The sequence below is a fragment of the Notolepis coatsorum genome (genome assembly GCF_963971535.1).
Source record: "Notolepis coatsorum genome assembly, chromosome: 3".
In the NCBI taxonomy this organism is placed as follows: domain Eukaryota; kingdom Metazoa; phylum Chordata; class Actinopteri; order Aulopiformes; family Paralepididae; genus Notolepis; species Notolepis coatsorum.
The window spans coordinates 94,103,771-94,128,400 of NC_140167.1; the positions used below are offsets into that span (position 1 = coordinate 94,103,771).

A 24,630-nucleotide genomic window follows, 5' to 3' on the forward strand; every position below is an offset into this window, starting at 1 on the left:
ATCTTTACCATCACTTGGTCAGTCAAGTCAGAAAAACAAAACAAAAAACTGTAATCCAATGTTCATGTGTCAAAGTCTATGAAGTTCAATGAATGTGAACATCTGATGTCCTCATGGCTCTTCTGCTTCCTGTAGAAGGCAAAGCTTGGTGATAGGCCTGTCCAGATAGCTGGTCTTGTTCTTTATCTGCACTTGACGGACAAGTCCTCTTCTGTCTGGGATAGCTTTCACCATCCTTCCTGTAAGCCATGAGTTGCGAGGTGCAGAGTCATCAACTATGAGCACAATATCTCCAACAATGAAGTTGCGCTCGACACTTGACCACTTATGCCGTTCCTGTAGTAGAGGTAAGTATTCCGTGGTCCATCGTTTGCTAAATAAGTTTGACATATACTGAACTTGTTTCCATCTGCGACGGGCATATATATCCTACTGAAACTGTCCTGGCTCCAATCAGTGTGCTGCTAAGATCCGGTCCCTGTAGGAGCTGTGCATTCAACTATGTTATATGTAGCTCCACGGTTGAATGCGACCCTTATCTTTCTCTTTTTCAGGAGACTGGCAGCAGTGTATGGCTGGCCACGACAAGAGTGGGCTGTCCGCCTCATTCCTCTGCTGACTGGTAAGGCCAGGTGTGCCTTTGTAGCTATGGACCCAGCTCATACCAGAGACTATGACATTTTGAAAGCAGCAGTTTTGAGGAAGTATGAGATAAACAGTGACACTTATTACCAATGGTTCCGCTCCGACGACACACCACCAGATGAGGCCCCCCATGAGCTCTACACCCGCCTCAAGGACTTGTTCTGTAGATGGGTGGGTTATGGCACCTCCACCAAAGAGGAGATCATGGAGAAGCTGGTCCTCGAGCAGTACATCAAGGTGTTGTATCCAGAGGTTAAGACCTGGGTGAGGGAGCGCAACCCAGAAACGGCGGCGGAGGCTGCAGAGCTTGTGGAAACATATGTGACGGCACATGGAGGTCCAAGGGGCCACCGCTACGCTGGCGCACTACACCAGGCCAGAGGTAAGTCTGAGGGTGTTGGGATGGGTGGTTCAGGTAGTTACTCTCCTAGGCAGCCCGGTTTCAACCATCCCAGTTCGAGCCAGACTAGGCCATAGCCATTTGTAAGAGGATATGCCAGGAATAGGTCAGAGGTTATATGTTACAACTGTGGTGAGGCAGGCCATATCAGTCCAGTTTGTCCCGTTAGAAAGCCAGAGATAGCAAGTCTCTGCTATGTACCTAGGCCAGCTCTAGGCGCCTCCCCTAAGGACAGTTCTGAGTCACCAGTCATGTCTGTCATGTTGAATGGCAGGCCCCTGTCAGCCTTATTAGACACAGGTTGCACACAGTCTCTGGTCTATGCCTATCTTGCCTATCGTCACTGCTCTATATACACCATGTATCTACCAGACCCTACCATCACTGCTCTATATACACCATGGTGTGGTATCTACCAGGGATGTGCATGACTGACTAAAATCATTTTCGAATAGTCGACCCACCCCCCTAATTATTATTATTATAATTTTCTGTTTAAATTCAGTTAAAATGTTCAGTTTCAGTTAAATTCAGTTCAGATAATCCTTCAGAACGTTATCGGCTCAGCTGATCGACAATAAATCAAAATGACACCATTCACCATCGTAGCCTATAATAATAACAGCATTGCATTGGCCTATCAACCGGTTTTAATAAACAAACAGAAACAGTAGCATGTGCATCTTTTAGATCAATTAGGCTATGAAAACTAGGCTGCCTCTAAATATAAAAAGGAATTAAATAAGAATGGTTTACTTAAATAAAAAAATTAAAGTATTTTATAAAAATAATAATAATTTAATATTTTTTAAGATTATATATAAAAAAGGAAAGTTGACTCTGACATTAAAATCGAATGTGGAGACTGGCATCGACTTAAGCATTTTTGTTTGAAAAAAAAAAAGTCATGTTGAGCTATAGATTGTGGATGAATACGCACAGGAATACGCTTCAGTTCAGTTGTTGCTCTGTATGTATGTCCTGCCTTTTTTAATAATGTTCCTTTGTGTTTTATTTTTATTTATTTGATTTTATCCCCATCCCCTTTCCCCTAGGGGGCTTTTTACCCCCAAATAGGCCGTTATTGAAAATAAGAACTTGTTCTTAATTAACCTGCCTATTAGGGCTGACCTTCGAAGCTTTTTTTGGCAATCGAAGCTTCGGGGCCGAGCTTCGATTTTAATTCGAAGCTTCAAAAAGAATTAAAAATAAAATAAAAATTTTATATTTTTTTTTTAATATTTTTTATTTTTATTTTATCTTATGTTGTGGGACTTGTACAGCACTTTCGTAAACGTTGTTGTTTTTAAATGTGCTCTATAAATAAAGTGGGTTGGATTAATTAATTAAGTAGCCCCTTTCGTGACTGACGCATCCAACAAGGTTTCACTCGGCTGTGTGATTTAATTCAAGGTGGATCGCTGTTGTCGTTTGAACAACTTCAGATTTCATGGGAACTACCAATCCCCCAAATCAAGAATGTTTAAGATGAATGAAGTAAGATTTTGATTATTTGAAATATGGCCTGTGTAGACTAAACTATGCACAGAATTATGTCAGTCTACAAGGTCCGGATTCTACATGGTCCGGCAATGTAGACCTTGTAGACTCCACTACAGACCAATTATCAGTGAATGTATTTTTAAGAAGGGCAACTTCCACAAAAAAACAAAGAACTCACCAAAACATCTCAGTAGCACCTTATCTAAATGTTATATTTCATATATGGAGATTCATATTTATTTATGTATTGCATGCATTTCTACATTTTATTTCCTATTTTGTTTATTCATCCCAGTATCTTTCTTTCTTATGTGTGGAATTCTACAAGGTGCGCGCACACACACACACACACACCTACACACACACCTACACACACACACACACACACACACACACACACACACACACACACACACTTACATTTAGTCATTTAGCTGACGCTTTTATCCAAAGCGACTTACAAGTTCTGTACGACAAGACAGCAAGAAGGGTACAACTCTATCAGCTGAGTAACAATGTTCATCAAAGTGTTGCGTGTTACAGTGTAGGTTAGTTTATTAGGACAAGTGCATGACAGTAAGGTTAGTCACGGTTAGATTTTTTTTTTTTTATATATCATTTCAGATAATGGTTGAAGAAGTGAGTCTTTAGTCGACGGCGAAAGATTGGACGGGATTCGGCTGTCCTAACTGGGATGGGTAGTTCACACACACACACACACACACACACACACACACACACACACACACACACACACACACACACACACACAAATCAAAGTAAAACTTTTTTTTTTTTTTTTTTTTTTTATAAACTTCGATTTTTTTTTAATGTTCGAAGCTTGTGCCATCGAATCGAACGTTCGAAGCTTCGAAGCATTTAAGACAGCCCTACTGCCTATTCAAATAAAGGTTTGATGATGATGATGATGATGAGAAAGGTACACCATGCAAATGTTTATGCTTTATTTGTTTTAAACGAGACAATTTAGAAATGCGCAATGGGCAAATACATTGTGTTTTCAAGATGGTGGACCAGCCGGAAACAGCAATCACAACCACTATACCTCCCTATACTAATAGTCTTTCGGGTATTTTATTTAGAAAAATGGCCACTTCCCTCCGCGCCTCACTCCCAGGTTTTTTCTAGTTCAGTACTGTCGAGTCTTGACTTCAGGCACATAGTGCACATCAGGGCTCTACGCTAACCTTTTTCCCAAGGAGCACATGTGCTCCTAAATGAAAAAATTTAGGAGCACACAAAGAAATTTAGGAGCACACAAAAATATTTAGGAGCACAGTGAAAATATTTCATTTACATTTTGTATTTTGTACTTGATGTTCATTAACCCTTTATCTGCCAGGGATTATTCTGATCTTAATCCCCTCTCTGCCACCACTATAAGTCTATGGAGATGTTCCCCTTCTTTGCAGGGCTATAACTTTTTAAATTGTATTGCTAAATTGACATTACTATGGCCCATTCAACGTCAAGTATCTATCGTTTAGGATGTAGCAACGTTCTGGTTCTGGTTTATAAGTCCGTGGCCGACGTGAAGAAGAAGAAATCATTTCTGTAGTATGGGCGATACATGGATCACAGCAGTTTATATGGATCATAATAAGCAAACACGCTGAAACTTACCGCATCTTCCTCTGACTGTTGGGTGGTCAGCGTGGAGCAGAAAGTGCGCGATTATGGGATGTCGATATATGCGATCCATTTCCAGGTTGTATAATAGTATATACGTCCAAATCATGTTGTTTATCGAGTTATTGGCAACTGATCGCTGTCCAGTGTGTCGAGCTAGAGTCCCGCTAACGATAGCGAGTGCCCGGACCGAATATGGATGAGCACCACTTCCGGCGCGTCACTTCCTGTTTGGCCGATCCGCCGATCGGCCACCAGATGGTGCTCTTGAACCGTTGGAGAGTTGAGAGGAGATCAACAGGAGATCCCAAGTCTCCGTGGGTAAAATATGATTGCCATCACAGATTTTTGAAATATTGATCTCAAAGACGCCTTACGGTGTCATTGGCAGATTACGCATGGCGGAGAATGACGTGGGAACACGTCATTGGCGAATAAAGGGTTAACATGTGCTGTCCCTATCAAATAAACTATCAAATCAAACTACTGCTACAAAAGTAACAGTCACTTAACTTTAGCTTTTGCCCTTTTATGCATACAATGCCTATGTTTTGGCTGTGTTGCTCTTCTAGAAAAATAATCCTTTCAGGGTTGCCTATTGAAATACTGTACACCTCCAGTACAGAAACATTGTTTATGAGTTTGCGTGTCTGGTAGACCATTGATTGACAGTCGAGTCTGCCAATTACATCACACCGCTTGCACTCCGGCCGTCCGGCGCTGCAGCTGGACCCACTCCGGCGCTGCAGCTGGACCCTATTGCCCACCTCTGCTGTTGATGTTGTTATCATGTCCGTTACAGACTTACAGTCAACACGACATACGCTACTGCATCAATGTTATGATTAACAAAGCCAGGCATTCGTTTTGTTGCATTAACGTTATATTACTATTGCTATCGCTAAATCTAGGTGTTCTAAAATATATTGCTATTGGTAAGACTATAATAAGTTAGTGTCTCGGAAAACTGCCCTGATCGCAATGGCAGACTTCCAGGAAGTAAACGAGCCAAATGAGAGCTTCCGATTGGTCATTTGCTTTATTTCCCATGAAACCAGTCACGTCGCTCTACTGTGATTGGACCGTTGGCTTGTGTGCAATGTGGGACTTGTAGTTTTTTAACGATTCTCAGCGGAGAAATAAAAAGAACGACTGGGGCTGTAGTCTGCACTCGCACGCCGTGCGAGTAATTGATTTTTCAGGTTCGCACACACATATATTTAGGGGCATATGCAAGCAATATGGTCGCACTGTAGAGCCCTGCACATTGCTGCGGTTGAGTAGTAGTACCTACTTACTGGTCATGGGAGGCTTCAATAACGTTTGAATGATAATCCATTTTGTGAATACATTTGTTGAAACAACTTTGTTGGCCGACGGCTCCTGCTATCTTAACGTTAGCTGCACTCTAACGTTACATAGCTTAATTAACGTGCATAACATACCTGTGTAACGTTAAGCAGCTTGTGTTCTGCTGGGAAAGCATCACTGCATACACTTTGTTTAATCCAAACGTCCATTCGGAAACGTTGTATTATGAAACCAGTATGAGACGCTGTGCTTATTTATCGTTTCAATTCGGAAAGTTGATACTCACATGGCTATTTTGTTTAGCCCGTCATTCAGTGAATATGAATTTCAGGGTGATGATCGGAGCCAATCGGAGGCAGATCGGGGCTGGTCTTTGTAGAATGCACGTGTTGGAGCCAATCAAAGGCAGAGATTTAAATTTTTTTGAGAACGCACATGGCCACAGGGGAAAAGACGCTACACACACACACACGCACACACACAGACAGACAGACCTGCTGGGAGCTGCACCAGTGCGACAAGGGAAAACATTCAGTTGCACTGCACTGATTTTTTGGCACACAGTGTGACAAACAGTCGCACTCTGGAGCCCTGCTATGCATTACCAAAATGCTTGTGTAGCAAAGCCTTAGCTTGCACATATCCTTCAAGTTCAAGTTTCAAGTTTCTTTATTAGTTGTCATACAGAAGTACAGAATACTTTTATACAAAATGCTTTCTGTTTTCGGTCATGAGCTATATGCTGACAGCCTTTGACAAGCTCCCTAGGCTGCCCCCTGGTGTACTGTAGAACTAAGATGGAAACAGTTCTGAAAGTCTTTGAAAAGTCTATTAAATTCATTAATTCTACCGATCTCTCCTGTTATCAGCTCAATGGTTGTTGCGGCCCAGTGGTTAGTCAAAAGCCTTCCCTGTAGCCGAAGCTAGCTATTTCGTGGCTCCGGAGGGTGGAGGGGCCTCCCATCCCCCACCCTCCAGCTACTGCAGTCTCTCTGTCAACCTTTCTATGCGTCTGCCTCGTCTCCTAGTCTGCTTCACCCGGAAATTCACCCCAGTTATAAAGTGGATTCCCCTAGCAACGGCCGTTAGCCATGGCAACGGCACAACGTCTCTACGTCTCTTGTCACCTCTGACCCACTCTATCGCCCTTTCTCTATCTCTTCCCCTACCAGCGGCCTGCTCTCGATGCTGACCTTGGATTGATCTCTCACAGGGCCTGTCTGTGGCTCTCCCACAGTCTAACTCGAAAACACACGTACATGGAAGCTGTCCTCCTCATTTAAGATCTATAGATCTAGGTAATAAACCATGATTTCCTTCAATTCTCTCAGCTTTAAAAGCCCTCTTGGTGTTAATATAAAGCCTGAGTGTCCGAGTAGATGTCTGCTGTCATCTACAGCTATTTACATTATGTACACATATGAAAAACAAGTGCTATTCTTTCAGTAGGGTGATGACTATGCCGTGCTCCAATGCAGTGGTGATCCAGGTGTTCCAAAGTTTTCAAAAGCACTCCGAAGCGATCAGAGGAATCCGCAATATGAATACAGTTCATCTCTGTTGATCAACGCTTTAGTTTACTTATTTCTATTGACTTATATTGCTGCTACATGTAGGCTGTCAATAAAAAGGCTGTGAGGGGCTACAGGGCTCTACGCTAACCTTTTTCCCAAGGCTCCTAAATGAAAAAAATTTGGAGCACACAAAGAAATTTAGGAGCACACAAAAATATTTAGGAGCACAGTGAAAATATTTCAAGTAACAAGAGTTTTTTTTTTTTTTTTTTTTTTTTTTTTTATAAATGTATATTTGTACTGTGCGTGCATGTGCAAAAGGGAACGGGACACACATCTGTGCAATAGCACATACCACAAAAGTCACTGGCCCACTGTGTGTGTGTATCTGCGTGTGCAAACAGGAATGGGACACAGACATTTGAACTATTAAGTGATTAATGCCTACTGTGGCAAAGTTGTAGCCAACAACTAGGCATAATAAAAAAGCCAGTGACATTGAACAAAAAGGAGACACTGGCATTACCACCAGGGCAGGGCTGTACGTTAACTTTTTTTGCACATAGCACTGGTGCTACAGAGGTTGATAGTTTTGTAGCACAGGCCAAAATCTTGTAGCACAGGCCAAAATCTTGTAGCACGAGTATAAAACGTCTCTAAAATCTCTAAAAACAACCACAAGTAGTGCAGTTCATTACTTAAATAGGTATGTGACTGGCAAGGGACATTAATCTTGCATACAGGGCACACAAAATCCAAACTTTAATAAGAAATGCTTTCAGACAAATGCTTTCTTTATTTGCCCATAATGTAAAACAAAAAAAAACAAGGACATAACCATATAACTGATATAACCATATAACTGATATAACAGAAGCAGTCTGAGACCAGGCAGCGCTGGTGTGGACTCAGATTACAGGGAAAGCTAGAAACCAACCTAGAAACACCTAGAAACCAACATAACAAATAGATATAATGCATACAAACACCTGTACATATTTGTGGAACCAAATAAATAAATACATTTATTATTATTATAATTATTCAAAAGTGGCCAGCAGACATGATGCTGGAACTGTGGCACACGTGTCACAGTTCCAGCATCATGTCTGCTGGCCACTTTTTCAGATTTGGCCTCCTGGGCCCTCATTTATCAATTTTTCTTAGAAAGTATTTTACTTCCGTTCGTAAGCACATAATTTAGAATGTGTGCACGCACAACAAAAACGGGATTTATCACACGTGCGTACACAGGTCCTACGCACACCTGTCTTTATAAATATCACTTTGATCCTACGCTTGAGCTCGTGCATGGTTTTAAGTATTTGCATATAGCACTGCCCTTAATTAACCATATACGGTAATGAACACCCCCATGAAATGTGGAAAAGTGGACTAAGCCGAGGGAAGCGTGTTGTACACGGTGATGTCGGATATTATATCTATTAACTTCCTAAAAGACCATTGCTGCCTGGACACCGCAAACGCTAATAAAGACCATTAACCACTGTTTTGCTGTTGCCCATTGGTGTCATTAATGCATGCTGGAATAAGAATGCCTTTCTTCATTTATTTTTAATATTAATAATTATTATATTACAATAAAAGACAGCTCAGTCTTTTAATACACACATATATTGTACAGTAACGTCAAATAAATACGTACAGTCCCCGCTGAAATAAAGGTTCTGCACGCACATACCAGCAGTGATCAACAGCATAAAAGATAGCCACTTTATAATACTATACTGAGTAGATAATTCATCTGTATCGCAACAGAGTCACGGATCTGGTTGGGGCAGGTAGCATTATGTCAGGAAAATCTTTATGAAATAAACAAATGTGAATTAAAGAATTTAAAACGAAGTTTAGCATATTAAATCGTTTTATAAGCTTTCTGAGTAGATAATTCATCTGTATCGCAACAGAGTCACGGATCTGGTCGGGGCAGGTAGCATTATGTCGGGAACATCTTTATGAAATAAACAAATGTGAATTAAAGAATTTAAAACGAAGTTTAGCATATTAAATCGTTTTATAAGCTTATAGCTTTTTTCGTGCTGATTTGAGAAGGGTCCAGCTGCAGAGCCGGAGAGCAACGCTCTCAGGGCCAAGATAGCACTTATACTATTTTGAGAGAGACAGCAGAGAGACAGACAGCAGAGAGACAGACAGACACTGTTCCACAGTGTGTGTGTGCGTGCGTGCGTGTGTGTGACTACTAGTCTCCTAGTAGAGACTAGTAGTCACACACACACACACACTGTGGAACAGTGTCCATCTGTCTGTCTCTCTGCTGTCTGTCTCTCCGGCTCTGCAGCTGGACCCTTCTCAAATAAGCACGGAAAAGCTTTTAAGCTATCCTCTTCCAGCTCAGTCCAGAACGCTCTATAAAACTCTGGTGGGAGTCCATCGATCCCAGGGGCCTTCCCTCCCTTCATGCCCTGCAATGCCACGCCCACTTCCTCTGCAGTTAGAGGACCCTCCAGCTCTGTGTTGGTCTCTTTTGAGACTCTGGGCAGCCCATTACAAAAGGAGTCAAACACCTCTTCATTTTCAACATATTCACTTTCAAACAAGTGAGAATAAAACTCCACAGCTCTCTGCCGGATCTCATTGTCTTCAGTCAACAGCTGTCCTGTGGCTGAGCGCATAGCATGAAAGAACCTGCTTTGTACGTTTTTCTTTTTAAGACTAAAAAAAAATACTTTGACGGAGAGTCCATTAAAGCAGCGCTCTGAAAATGGGACCGAACCAGCGCCCCCTGCACTTTAGTGCCCAACAGATCTGCCAGTATGACTTTTTTATTACTGAGATTCTCAACACAACCTCTGTTTCCTGTGGATCCTGCAGCAAGCTGCATCTCCACTATTTCAGTCTCCAAATCTCTCATAGATTTGGCAATGTCACGAGAAACGTTGAGAGTGTACTGTTGACACAACTGCCTTATCTCCACTTTGCCACAATCCCACCACTGCTTTAACTCTTTCAGTGCCACTCACGAGATTTCTCGTGTTTTTTTATAGGTGGTTGCTAGCCACTCACGAGATTTCTCGGAATTTTTTTTTTTTAATTTTTTTTGCGATCTGAAAAATTTTTGCATCACCCGAGCCTACCCGAGTATTGCCGAGCTGCGCCGGTGATCACTGTGGAAAAAAGCGCCCCCTGTCGTCTCCCAGATGACATAAGTGATTTTGGAATGGACTCAATGAAAATGAATGGGGAAAAAAATCCGGTACTCCACATTTTCCAGTTCACTGATCCAGCCGGGGTTACTAGAGTTCATTCTGGAGCCTCAGATCTCCGCGGATCATGGAGAACCACTGTGTCGCGTTGGATCCATACACGTATCGATTTTTTCGAATGGTGATCAGGAATTGGAATATACCAGTTGGATACCATCTGATGTCAGGTAAGGACTCTATGTTATCAGTGGTAGGATAATCAGAGTAATTTTGATGAAGTTATAAGCTGTTTTGTGAAATCTCTTCTTTCGTTTTCACTGTAAAAGTCCGAGAGGAAATCAACAAGGCGATTGTCCGCGCGCGGCCGTAATGTGCGTGCGTGCACGTATAATATTGATCATCTAGCGTTTATTTGAAAACGATTCATAAAAAGGCCGACGAATATCAACGTTGTGGAATATTCCACTAAAAGACGATTTTCATAGAATGCTCCAGAATGAGTTGTTTTTTATATCAAAACGGGGGCTTTTCTAACTGCTCTGAAACGGCAACGACGCGATAAAAAAACAATCTGCCTTCACAGCACTGTCTGGAACATAGTCTTTGATAATGCGATGGGCAGATTAGACACATAGCCATAATTTAAAACATAGATTAGGCGATATTAACGTTAACATTGGCGCGGATGGTGGCATTCAAGCGGTAAAATGGAAAACCAGGCATGGCATTTAAAGAGTTAATGATTCAAAATAAAATTTTCTTGTTTTTAAAAGCGTTCCAAAAAATACAAAAGACTCTTTAAAATTAACATCTAATAACAATGCAGTGTTAAAATGCCAGTATGCAGATTTATGTTTTACTTTTGAAATAAAAACACTACAACACAGGGATTATTCTGCACTCTTTAAAAATGCTGAGATGGTGTTTGAAGCAGTAAAATCTGTCCAACCTGGCCAAAGAAATGATATTCTCCCTGCTCTGGACCCAAGTGTACCGTCTGTTTTTCCCATGTATTCCTCTCCATACATCACTCAAACTGTGAGCCTCTATCATCTTTTGTATGGCTCTCTTTGAAGGGCCATGAGGTTCACAATGATTCCTGTCCAGCTGATCATTTTCTGTACAATTAAAATCCCCTCCTAAAAATAAAACATCCTCAGGTTCACACTGGCTTAAAACCACACTGAGTTCACTTAAAAACTGAACTCTGGCAGGTCCTAAATTGGGAGCATATACATTTATAAATACAATATTAAAACTCTCATATTTGGCTCTGATCACCATCAATCTGCCCTTCACTATTTCCTCTACCTTATACGATGTTGGCAGAAAATTCCTGGAGAAGAGTAGTGCCACCCCGCCACTATTCCTACTCAAATGACTCAGCACAACATCTCCATCCCATTCTCTCTTCCAGTCAGTCTCATTCAAGGTGTCTCTGTGTGTTTCCTGAACTAACATTATATTGATGTTATTCAACCTAACAAGTTCAAACAGACTCATTCTTTTCCTCACATCTCTGGCTCCATTTAGGTTAAGTGTGGAAACCCTGAACTCACTCATGAGTGTTGATATGAGAAAAACAAAACAAGAAAAAACACACAGGAACCAGCCTGTCCTAGACCTTTGTTTCACCATCATTGAGCATTCCTTTTTTGATATTCTGTATTATTTTCTTCAGTCTGAACCCCTCCTTTGCAGTATAGCCTCCCTTCTTTCTGCTTCTCAACTGTGAGTTGACAGAAGAAAAAAGAGCCTCTTTATCAGAGAAATAATCTTCAATTTCACACTTCTTGTTCTTTGTTACTCTCAAGAAATGTTGAACCCTTTTTACATCATATTTTTTCTTCCCCTTCACTTCACTTTTTTGTGATTCAGACAAGCTCTGACTGCCTTCACTTTGGCCATCCTCTTCCTCTCCTTCGTCCTCCATACTAGAGTGACAGTCAACTGACTCAGAATCTGACTGCTCCTCCGGTTCCCTGACCTTGTTTACTGTTTTCTTTGCCTGAGAACAGCCCTCTTTATCATTTTCTTTTCCTTTTCTTTTAGTAGCACTAGGGACTTTGAAAGCCTCATCCATCAAAACTCCATCACTATCTACTGTTTTCCTACTCTCCTTGTTTTGACTTGTCTCCTGCTGATTAACCTTTCCTGCACTCATTATTTGTCCTTCATTTTCACTTAAACCAGTTTGATCTCCTGTTTGACCACTTTCCTTTCTTTTATTTTGTTCCTGGTTTACATTTGATGCACCTTGAGTTTGACTCTCAGTTCCAGTGTCTTCCTCCCTTGTTGTTCTTTCACTGTCATTCTGTTTCTTACTAGCGTTAGCCTTCCTCACCACTGCATCAGCAAAACTCCTCGGTGCGTCCGCACCTGCTCCCCCCTGCGCTCCTGCAGTGGGAACTTTATCAGGGCAGTCCCGATAGAAGTGGCCTTTCTTCTTACAGCCATGACAGGTTGAAACCCCAGAGCTAACATATACAACATATTCAAACCCATCAACGTTCAACTTGAACACCAGATCAAGCTCCTCGTCATGTTTGTTCATGATCATTAGAGCCTGGCGTCTGTGTGACACAACGTGCGCCAGTAATGGGGATTTACAGCCGGATGATATTTTCCTAATGGGTGCGACCACTTTACCATACCGCGACAATTCCTTCACTAATAAATCATCGCTGATTAGCGGTGGTATGTTCGAGATGGTAACTCTTGTATACGGCGTAGACAGATGAGTCACCATCACAAACGTGTCTTTAACCGTGACGCCGGTCTCAGTCACTTTGTTCGCTTTTCCAACGTGGTCCACAAACATTACCATCGCGCCGTTCATCCGAGCGGCATATACAATGCTTTCATAGCCCACAACTTTACCCACCGCTAAACTACAATCTTCCACTGACGCATCAGCTCCAACTGCAAGTTTAAAACCATGTCTCCTGCTTAGAATAGGAGCCTCCATTTCAGCGGCCTATTCCAACCAGCGCGCGCTGGCCGACAGGCGACAGCGACACGCGAACTGAGATTAACCAACCTCCGTTTCAAACCAATAACACTACAATAGCAACCTACCAATAAATAAATAACACTCTAATTCATAACATTAAACACAACACAGATAGAAAAAAGTTAGAAACTCACTCACACGCAGTCTCACCAAACTCCGATCTCCGCTCCACTCACACGCATGCGGAGAAAGAGAGAGAGAGAGAGAACCCTGACGAAGTTCAAATCCCAAAAACAGGCTTCGGGGACAGCCCTATAGGCTACTAACTAGAACCAAGAGGAGAGACCACATCAGTCTAGTATTAACTAAGTTACACTGGCTTCCGGTAACATTTAGAATTGATTTCAAGGTCCTCCTTATATACAAAGCACTAAATGGAACATGACCAAGCTACTAGGGATGGGTACCTTTCACATTTGAACCGATACCGGTACCGGTACCTGTGAATCGATACCGGTACCCAACGGTACCTTTTTTCGGTACTTTAAAAAAAAAAACAAAAAAAAAACAAAAAAAAAAAAAAAAAAATTTAACTTTTTTTTTTTTTTTTTTTTTTACTTTTTTTTTTCATGTCAACGTTCACACGCACAATATATGCTTACCTAGGATTTGACTTGATTCAACAACAAAGCAATCGGAGCAATGACAAGCCGAAAACTGTCGAAATTTAATTTACCTACCTCAGTCGTAAAAAAAAATCAAAACTTCAAATAACTACAATTTCGACAGTTTTCGGCTTGTCATTGCTCCGACTGCTTTGTTGTTGAATCAAGTCAAATCCTAGGTAAGCATATATTGTGCGTGTGAACGTTGACATGAAAAAAAAAAAAAAAAAAAAAAAAAAAGTCGAATCACTTGATTCGATACTCGGTAGTACCGACGTGTTTCGGTTCGGTACCTCAAAAGTACCGAATTCGGTACCCATCCCTACAAGCTACATTGCAAATTCTCTAGTCAACTATGTGCCTCCTAGAACATTGCGATCATCTACTACTGGTCATCTACTTCCCGTATTTCACTGTATGCCCTGGTATGTATGTGACAAATAAACCTCTTGATTCTTGGTCTATTGAAGGTTCTAATCCACAGTCTAAGGAAAATCGGGGATGCAGCCTTTGCAAACTATGCACCAAAGTTGTGGAACACACTACCTATGGACATTAGGGAAGCTAGATCTCTTAATATTTTCAAAATTAAGCTAAAAACAAAAGGTTATGACTATAACCTAGTTATATGAGTACTGGCTGAGCGTCTCGCTCTTCGCCATACTGAGATATACCTCATCTCCAGTACCTACTGTACTTCATTAACAAAAACAATGCACCCATGCACTTGACCAGGCGCCGCCCCTATAAGACACCGGACATGGTCATACTCGCCCTTCCTCTGGAAAAAGTTTCCATCATAGAAAACCCAACCAAGGGACCTCAGGGCGCGCTAAGAGCGAGACGCTCAGCCAGTACTCATAACTAGGTTATAGTCATAACCTTTCGTTATATAGCGTACTGGCCAATCGCGTCTCGCTCTTCGCCATACTGAGATATGGGGCAGAGCAGACACGTGGCCCGACAAATGTACCCCCTGAGGACCCGCAAGCCAGGGTTAGAAATAAAATAAAAAATTCAAGGGCTTTTTTTGCCCCCCTTAATAGATTTTCGGGGGCTTTTTTTTGTATTTCGGGGGCACTGAATTTTTATGATAAACTGTAGGGGTGGGACGGTTCACAAAATGGACGGTTTGGTTCGTATCACGATTTTGGGGTCACGGTTTTCAGTTCGATATACGTTAATTTTTATAAAAAAAATGTAACACTCAAATCTAAACATGCTTCTCATTTATTAAAAATAAAATAAAAGGTTTACAGTGTTTACAGCCTTAAATAATGTTTGGCACACAAAGACCGAACTGACTGAAAAATATAGGCTACATTTGTCAAAGTATTAACTTAGTGCAAACAAACAATATGCTCAGCCAGCACTAGACTTTCCTTTCTTTAATTAATATAAACACAAAAACAATAATAATAATAATAATAATAATAATAATAATAATAATAATAATAATGACTTGGATTTATATAGCGCTCTTCATGAGACCCAGAGCGCTTCACAGAGTCCATTATTCATTCATACACAGTCATACCGGTGGTGGTAAGCTACAATTGCAGCCAGAGCTGCCCTGAGGCAGACTCACGGAAGCGTGGCGAATAATCATCGCCTACGGCCCCTCCGACCACCACCAACATTCATTCACATGCATACACATTCATACGAGGCAAGTAGGTTAAGTGTCTTGCCCAAGGACACAACGGCAGTGGGATGGACATGGGCTTGAGCGGGATTCGAACCACCAACCCTTCGATCATTGGACAACCCGCTCTACCCCTGAGCCACGCCGCCCAATTCCCTGATTGTCAGTTCTTAATGGAAAGATTCATTTTCTGCTTGAAATTATTATGTTTCTGTCTACATTTATTTAGACTAACATTATTTAAATATTGAGTGCAACTGTGGTGGATTACGTAATTCGGTGAGTTGGAACTATCTATGGGTTGGCGCCGGGTCCCCACGGACATTTTAGCGTGTGGCACCTTCAGTTCCGGTCACGTTCATAACATCAACAAGCAGCGCGAAAGCGGCAATAGTCCCGGTTGGAGTTAGTAAAACACAGTTGTATGTTAGCCTTCTTGGATGTTGAATAAACGCCTATCATTGTCTTTAAACACCCCGCCTCTCAGACTCCCATTTCCTCCTCTGCTACAGTAGCTAGTAGCTACGGTGACATTTCATTGACTGTACAGTATTAGCTTGCGGGCTGCGTCGGGCTACCATAGTTAAAACGTGCGTTGTGTTTACAAACTGCTAACGCTATGGCAAGATGTGTGTAGGCCTATGTAATGTTAATGGCTATGTTTTTAAAGTCGTAATGAAGATTGATTTATATTGTGCGTGCCATTTTTACACAAACTGACTGCTGCTGCTGCTGCTGCCTGCAGCCAGTGCAGAACACAGGCTCCGCCAAATGATTTTTTTTATTTGCGCGTCATCTGAACCGTACGATACACAGACGCTCCATTACCGGATAAATATATATAATTAGTAAACTGTCGGGGGCATTAAGTGCCCCCCTTAACTGGTTTTCGAGGGCATTTTGTCCATTTTCAAGGGCATTATGCCCCAAGCCCCCGTTAATTTCTAACCCTGCCGCAAGCCCTACCACCAGGGGGGAGGAGAGTCCCGTCCACCCGCCCTTCCTAGTGAAGAGGGTGCAGCAGTCAACTCCACCAAAGTGCGAAAAAGAGAGAAGGGAGAAGCTGACATCATACTAGGTGACAAAGGCTCCCCCACTCAACACCCCTCCAGCATGGACTGCTGAGGAATTGTTCTACAGCTGGACATGCAAGGTGTGAGGCCCCCACACTGCCCGATAGGGTGGGTTCCTACACACCGTAGCCCTGCAGTGATATTACTACCACCCAAATCACGCACGCCTGCCAGACCAATGCCGGCCTTCCGGGAGTGGGAGGCACTAACGTGATACCCGGCCTGGCGAGGTCGGGGCAACCCGCACTGTTTGCCTCAAGAGGTCTCGAGCCCCCCTGCTGACAACCTTTGTAGTTGACGTAACACCAGGCTCAACCAAACACAGACGCAGAACGTGTGGCGTGGGAGCCGCTTGACAGCACAACATTCTCACGGACAGACCCAGTTTCAGCCATCAACTGGGTGTCAGCCCCTGTCCCCATGAGAAGCTAAATGTGGGGCCGCTTGCGCTTCATTGAAGACACGCGACCAAAGGAAACAAATCGGAGCCCTTATCCCGGGGGGGGGGGGGATTGACCGGAGAGCGAGCTGCACACAGCTAGACTGCAACGGTTTTTTAGGGCGTGCTCATCTAATGTAGCCAATCCCTCGCAAGGCTGTCGGCCTTGCGGTCACCTGTTGACGTTGTGCCCAGGGTACCTCAGGCAGGGGAAACATGGCCGCTGGTTGAGGGTGTGAGGCGGTGTGGGGCCTAGGTCAAATACCGCCCGCGCTCCTGCGGAAAGACTATGTTTCGACGTCGGCTGGCCTTCAAGGCCCCGCCACACGACACCATTTTTGGCAGAAAAAACAGCAAAGCACACCAACCCTAGGCCTCAGCCCATCCACCTGAAAAGGTAAACAAGCCCCCGTCAAAACTCCCAACAGTAGACACCGATTGACCGTCAGCATGAATGGTTAAGAGGAGGGAAGACCTTTTAAAAAGGCATCCCTCGGCGGGGAATCAATGGAACAGTAACCCAGCATCATAACATCAGCATTAGCATTATAGCATAGCGTTAGCCGCACGCTCCAGGATAGACGGGAAAACGACAACGTTTACCCAGATATCCCGCCCCTTGCGCCAATACACAACTCGTTGTCTCACGGGACAACGAGCAGTACCACAAATGCCAGCAATGATGCCTGGTGGCGCAGGCCCTACCTGAGCGCGATTTAGCCTGACCGCTAACCGTCGTGCGACGTCCCTCGATCCGCTGTCAGAAGACGAGGAAACTCCAGGACAGGCCCGATGCACCGTCAGAATGTGCCGAGAAGATTCCAGGGGCTGGCAAATCTCTGGTGAAAACCCAACATTGTTCAATTTCTCTCTGCATTTCATAACAGCTAGTTCATGGAATGCACTGCACGTCCATGATGGAAACGAAAAAGAGGAGGGTCGAGTATGACCATGTCCGGTGTCTTATAGGGGACACTGGGGCGGGGCCTGGTCAAGTGCATGGGTGCATTGTTTTCGTTTATGAAGTACAGTAGGTACTGGAGATGAGGTATATCTCAGTATGGCGAAGAGCGAGACGTGATTGGCCAGTACACTATATAACGTACCTCTTCACTAGGGGTGGGAATCACCAGTTTCATCACGATACGATATCGATTCGTATGTCATATTGCCTGTTGGGTTTTATCTCTTTTATTAATGTTGGCCAGTTTTCAATAACTGCCCTTGCTTGGAGCGTTTAAATCACATTTGGAGGATAAAACATTTTTAGAACTTGAGAAATTGAACTGAACGAATGCAAAACACACACAAAATCTGAACTTTTCATTGTTGTACTTCTCTCTCTCCAGGTACAATTGCTGCATTGCAACAACATCCAACAACAAGCAGAGATATGAACGAGTCAAGGCCTCACTGCTGTGACCAGTGTGGAAAGAGCTTCATCAATAAGTCAACTTTAAAGAGTCACCAGCGCATTCATACAGGAGAGAAGCCTTATAACTGTGACCAGTGTGGAACACGCTTCAGTAACTCTGCCAACTTAAAAAGACACCAGCTCATTCATACAGGAGAGAAGCCCTACTACTGTGACCAGTGTGAGAAGATCTTCAAGACCTCTGCAGAATTAAAGATGCACCAGCGCATTCATACAGGAGAGAAGCCTTATAACTGTGACCAGTGTGGAAAACGCTTCAGTCAGACTGGAGCCTTAAAGAAACATCAGCGCATTCATACAGGAGAGAAGCCCTATAACTGTGACCAGTGTGAGAAGGGCTTCAGTCACTCTGGAAACTTAAAGATACACCAGCGTAGTCATACAGGAGAGAAGCCCTACTACTGTGACCAGTGTGAGAAGAGCTTCAAGACCTATGCAGAATTAAAGATGCACCAGCGCATTCATACAGGAGAGAAGCCCTATAACTGTGACCAGTGTGAGAAGAGCTTCAGTAAAGTTGGAAACTTAGAGAGACACCAGCGTAGTCATACAGGGGAGAAGCCCTATAACTGTGACCAGTGTGAGAAGAGCTTCAGTCAATTTGAAAACTTAGAGAGACACCAGCGTAGTCATACAGGAGAGAAGCCCTATAACTGTGACCAGTGTGAGAAGAGCTTCAGTACATATCGAGAATTAAAGAATCACCAGCGCATTCATACAGGAGAGAAGCCCTATAACTGTGGCCAGTGTGAGAAGAGCTTCAGTCAGTCTGGAGGCTTAAAGAGACACCAGAGTAGTCATACAGGAGAGAAGCCTTACAACTGTGACCAGTGTGGAACACGCTTCAGTAACTCTGCCAGCTTAAAAAGACACCAGCTCATTCATACAGGAGAGAAGCCTTACAACTGTGACCAGTGTGAGAAGAGCTTCAAGACCTCTGGAGACTTAAAGACACACCAGCGCATTCATACAGGAGAGAAGCCCTACTACTGTGACCAGTGTGGAACATGCTACAGAACCTCTGGAGCCTTGAAGAAACACCAGCGCATTCATACAGGAGAGAAGCCCTATAACTGTGACCAGTGTGAGAAGAGCTTCAGTAGATATGACCACTTAAAGAGTCACCAGCACATTCATACAGGAGAGAAGCCCTATAACTGTGACCAGTGTGAGAAGAGCTTCAGTCACTCTGGAGGCTTAAAGCAACACCAGCGTATTCATACAGGAGAGAAGCCCTATAACTGTCAGCAGTGTGAGAAGAGCTTCAGTATATTTTCAAACTTAGAGAGACACCAGCGCATCCATACAGGAGAGAAGCCTCACCACTGTGACCAATGTGAGAAGAGCTTCAGTCAATTTGCAAACTTAGAGAGACACCAGCGCATCCATACAGGAGAGAAGCCTCACCACTGTGACCAATGTGAGAAGAGCTTCAGTCTATTTGCAAACTTAGAGAGACACCAGTGTATTCATACAGGAGAGAAGCCCTATAACTGTGACCAGTGTGGAACACGCTTCAGAACCTCTGGAGCCTTAAAGAAACACCAGCGCATTCATACAGGAGAGAAGCCCTATAACTGAAGCCTGCATTCATACAGGAGAGAAGCGTTAAAGACAGTGGAGGAAACGTTTCATTCGATCATTCATACAGGAGAGAAACCCTACCACTGTGACCACCATGGGATGAGCTTCAGACAATCTCAAGATTTAAAGAAGCACCTATATATTCCAGTATATTTATTCAGGTGTCAAACCCTAAAATTGTGTGGAAATCTGCTTAAAAACTCAACATACTTGACAACACATTCATCCTGGACAGCAATCCAACTAATGTGATCTGCATCAGAACTTCTGACACTCATCTTCAAACACCAGTTTCATGGTTTAAATAGAGCCTTGCTCTCCTCTCTTCCAACAATAGTTGTCTCTCTTCCAACATGGCTGCCTGTAACCAGACATGCATAGGGCCCAGGGGTGCTTGAGCATCTGCCCTTTTTCCCGTCTGGTGGTGATGGTATTTAATTTAGTTTATTTTCTATTGAAATTCTATCAAATGTGCTAAATATAAATGCAACAATGCATTTAAAAGTTTTGAAAGATTGCGTCCCTCCCAACTATTCTTTGCATCAGGACTCAGTAGGTTCCGGTTGACGATGAAGTTGACGCACTTTTCCACGCTGCAACTCCCCTACTTTTCAAACTTACGCTAAAAGCCTCTTTTGATACTTTCAATATAGTCTATAGTATCCATGTGTATTTGTGTAAAGTCTTTAAAAAAAAATTCCCAACATTATAATAGTTGTATAATGCTGTATTGTTAATAATAGTTGTATAATTGTATGTATCTGTGTGTATGAGAGAGGGATATGCGCATGTGTTTGTGCATAATGTGGGGGGGGCGGATTTCTTTTGTGTAGTTATCCTATATAGGTTTAAGAGGGGAGGTCGCTTATAAGCCCTTGGGTTTTTTGACCTTTCCTGCACATTTTAACTTCTTCTTTTTACTTATTTTATTCCAGAATGTATGTTTGTAAGTGCGAAATTTAAAATAAATAATAAAATAATATGATTTGATTATTTTGATACTTCGTTTATTTTTTTACTCATTCATTTTGGCTGCGATAGGCATAAAGAGGAAGGACACTAAAAGTGACGATGCACCGATGGACTTGTCGAGCATTTCCAAATTAATAGAGAACCTGACGCTTGAATTCAGAACTTCCGCCGCCTCGGTCGACTCCAGTTGTCTGACCTCCGTGGAGGATGGACTAAGTACATGGTCCAGCAGGGTGGTGGAATTAGAGGCTAGGTGTGTGGCTCTGGAGGAGGGCAACGCCAAACTGAAGACCAAGTTAATCGATGTTGAATCGCGTAGCCGCCTGTCAAACATACCGAATAATAGGACTAAACGAGTCTATTCAAAGTGACCGACCCAATGATTTTTTTTGCCGAGGTGCTGATGGAAATTCTGGGCAAGGAAGTGCTTGCTACACCGCCCGAGCTTGATCGCTGCCACAGGGCGCTGACGGCCAGACCAGCCCCCGGCTCCAAGCCTGCCTGCCTACACCGCTTCAGAACCAAGGAGACTATTATTCGGGAGGCTCGGAAGAAGAGAGGGATGCTGACCTACAGTGTGAAACCAGTTTTAATTTGAGGACCACTGTCCCGAAGTGATGGAACAACGCTCCCGCTACCGCAATGTTATGGGCCCCCTCTACCAGCAGGGATACAAACCGTCATTACAGTATCCAGCGAGGCTCTTCATCAGAGATGGAGATGGCTGCAGACTTTCTGAAGAACCAACCCCATACGTCGGCTTCAGCAGAATGAAACTTTGGGTAACACACGAGCATCACGACTATCTATATTTCCGTTTTTCCATGCTTTTATGGATGATGTTGGGTCATTGTGTGTCGCTTGGGATCCTCTTCTCTCATTTACTTATTCACTCGTTATGTTTATATTATTACATGGAATGATGTTTCTGCTATTTATCGGGGTGCTAGCGCTATGTTCTCCGTTTCAACGAAAATTGTACATTTTATTAACTAAGCTATGCTTAACGATATTATTTATATTTTCATTGCTCTTGTGCGTGACACAGATTTATCGTCATGTCTATGTTTGCCGCCGAGATGTTTCTGTTTACATATTTCATAAATGGGGGTCTTATAACTTCATTAGCCATTTTCTTACACTTTCGTTAAACCACATGCCCACCACCTGGCTGCGTCGGCGACCAGAAGTGTCATCACGGCAAACTAATTGCACTACTCCCAAGCAGCACAGGTTTGATTTATTGATTGGAAATGTTATTAACAGATTGCAGAATGGGTACAGTACAGCTCAATACACAATTGTTAAGGGGATGCAGGCCAGAGAAAGACGTTGGTCTTGTTTACATCAGGGTCCCCCATTTTCAATTCATAACATTTGTGACATACAGATGTACAGTACTGTTGCACCCAGACATTTATGACATACATGCAGGGCTTGACATTAACCTTTTGGCTCACTAGCCACTCAGCATTTTCACCAGCCAAAAATCCCCACACACGCCGATCATAACCCAACATTGTGATTATTAAAATGATCATGTGAAAATGGGCTCCAGACTCCGAGAGATAGAGACTAAGAAGATCCTTGACTAGGTACAGACTCAGCGAGCACAGCCTAGCCATTGAGAAAGGTCGCCATAGGCAGACCTGGCTCACAAGAGAAGACAGACTGTGCACCCACTGCACACAAGATGAGGTGGAAACCGAGCTACACTTCTTTTTGAGTGCCACTCACGAGATTTCTCGGGTTTTTTTATAGGTGGTTGCATGCCACTCACGAGATTTCTCTGATTTTCACCTCATCACCCGAGTATAGCCAAGGGGCGCCGGCGATCACTGTGGAAAAAAGTGCCCCCTGTCGTCTCCCAGATGACATAAGTGATTTTGGAATGGACTCAATGAAAATGAATGGGGAAAAAAATCCGGTACTCCACATTTTCCAGTTCACTGATCCAGCCGGGGTTACTAGAGTTCATTCTGGAGCCTCAGATCCCCGCGGATCATGGAGTTCTACTGTATCGCGTTGGATCCATACACGTATCGATTTTTTCGAATGGTGATCAGGAATTGGAATATACCAGTTGGATACCATCTGATGTCAGGTAAGGACTCTATGTTATCAGTGGTAGGATAATCAGAGTAAGTTTGATGAAGTTATAAGCTGTTTTGTGAAATGTCTTCTTTCGGTTTCACTGTAAAAGTCCGTGAGGAAATCAACGGAGCGATTATCAGTGCGCGGCCGTAATGTGCGTGCGTGCACGTATAATATTGATCATCTAGCGTTTATTTGAAAACGATTCATAAAAAGGCAGACGAATATCAACGTTGTGGAATATTCCACTAAAAGACGATTTTCATAGAATGCTCCAGAATGAGCTGTTTTTTTATATCAAAACGGGTGCTTTTCTAAATGCTCTGAAACGGCAACGACGCGATAAAAAAACAATCTGCCTTCACAGCACTGACTGGAAAATAGTCTTTGATAATGCGATGGGCAGATTAGACACATAGTCATAATTTAAAACATAGATTAGGCGATATTAACGTTAACATTGGCGCCGATGGTGGCATTCAAGCGGTAAAACGGAAAACCAGGCGTGGCGCTGAAAGTGTTAACAACCTGCCCACTATACCAAGACATCAGAGACATATACTTCAACCTGCCCACTATACCAACTACCAACACATCAGAGACATATACTTCAACCTGCCCACTATACCAAAACATCAGAGACATAGAGAGAGAGAGAACGTCAGAGAGAACATATGGAAGAACAGAACACAGAAGAATAGAACACGGTAGAATAGAATAGCTAGGAAACAAGCCATGTTTGATCTGAATGGTAAATAGACTGCAATTATATAGCAGCTTTTAACCAAGAAAGAGGCATCTGGGGCAGCTGTCCATGGTTCTGAGAGCTAACTCAGAGACCGTGCAGTAATAATGTGCAGCATATTATTTGCGAGTGCTATCTTGACTGAGAGGGTGGCCAGGACGGTGTTAGTCTCGAGCCCTTATGCTTACATGAATGTGGCTAGCAGCTAACAAACACCGTAATATTAGTTTAATAATACACGTTACATAATACATGTTAGTTTGTTTACTTACTTACAAATAGTCTGTCTCATTCTCTTTTCCGTTTGTCGATGGTTCAGTTCACCCGGTCTTTTCACAATATTCCACCACATTGTAACGTTAGCTAACTGAACTAGTTGTCGAGCTATTAACGTTAACAGCGTCAGCTGTCACACACGGAAGCAACACGACGCGTGTGATAGGACGAAGTGGATGGGCCAATGGAATGAGCACACTGTGCGCACCCAGTCCTCGTGGGATTTGTAGTACTATAATAGTATCACCTGGATTGACGTGATTATTCCAAATGCCCTTTGTAGACTACAATGTTTTTTTTTCATAGAATAAAAAGGCACCCGCCGAATTGACGGGTAGAATGACGCATCTACCCGCCAATGACTACTTCTACCCGCATTGGGCGGGTGTCAACGTCAAGCCCTGCATACAGGATATGCATATATACAGTACTGTTTATTTACAGACAGAGTTTCCAAAAAAGAATACATGCATTTAAGGGGGAGGAAACTGTACATTGGCAGATACCCTTTGCTCTGAGTTTTAAGAGCGAACTTTAAGAA

The 24,630-nt window shown here is 43.0% G+C and overlaps 1 protein-coding gene across 1 annotated transcript in view; it reads left to right on the plus strand.

The window, feature by feature from the left end:
• LOC311225912 (zinc finger protein 24-like) overlaps positions 1–24,630 on the plus strand; it is a gene marked incomplete at its 3' end in the record, with an annotated part of 67,767 nt that overhangs the window by 39,233 nt on the left and 3,904 nt on the right. The window contains exons 3-4 of the mRNA XM_084311303.1: positions 555–1,027; positions 18,333–18,578. Of these exons, the coding sequence (XP_084167429.1) occupies positions 649–1,027; positions 18,333–18,578 (625 nt within the window). The 5' untranslated portion in view covers positions 555–648. The remainder of the gene's footprint in view (positions 1–554; positions 1,028–18,332; positions 18,579–24,630) is intronic.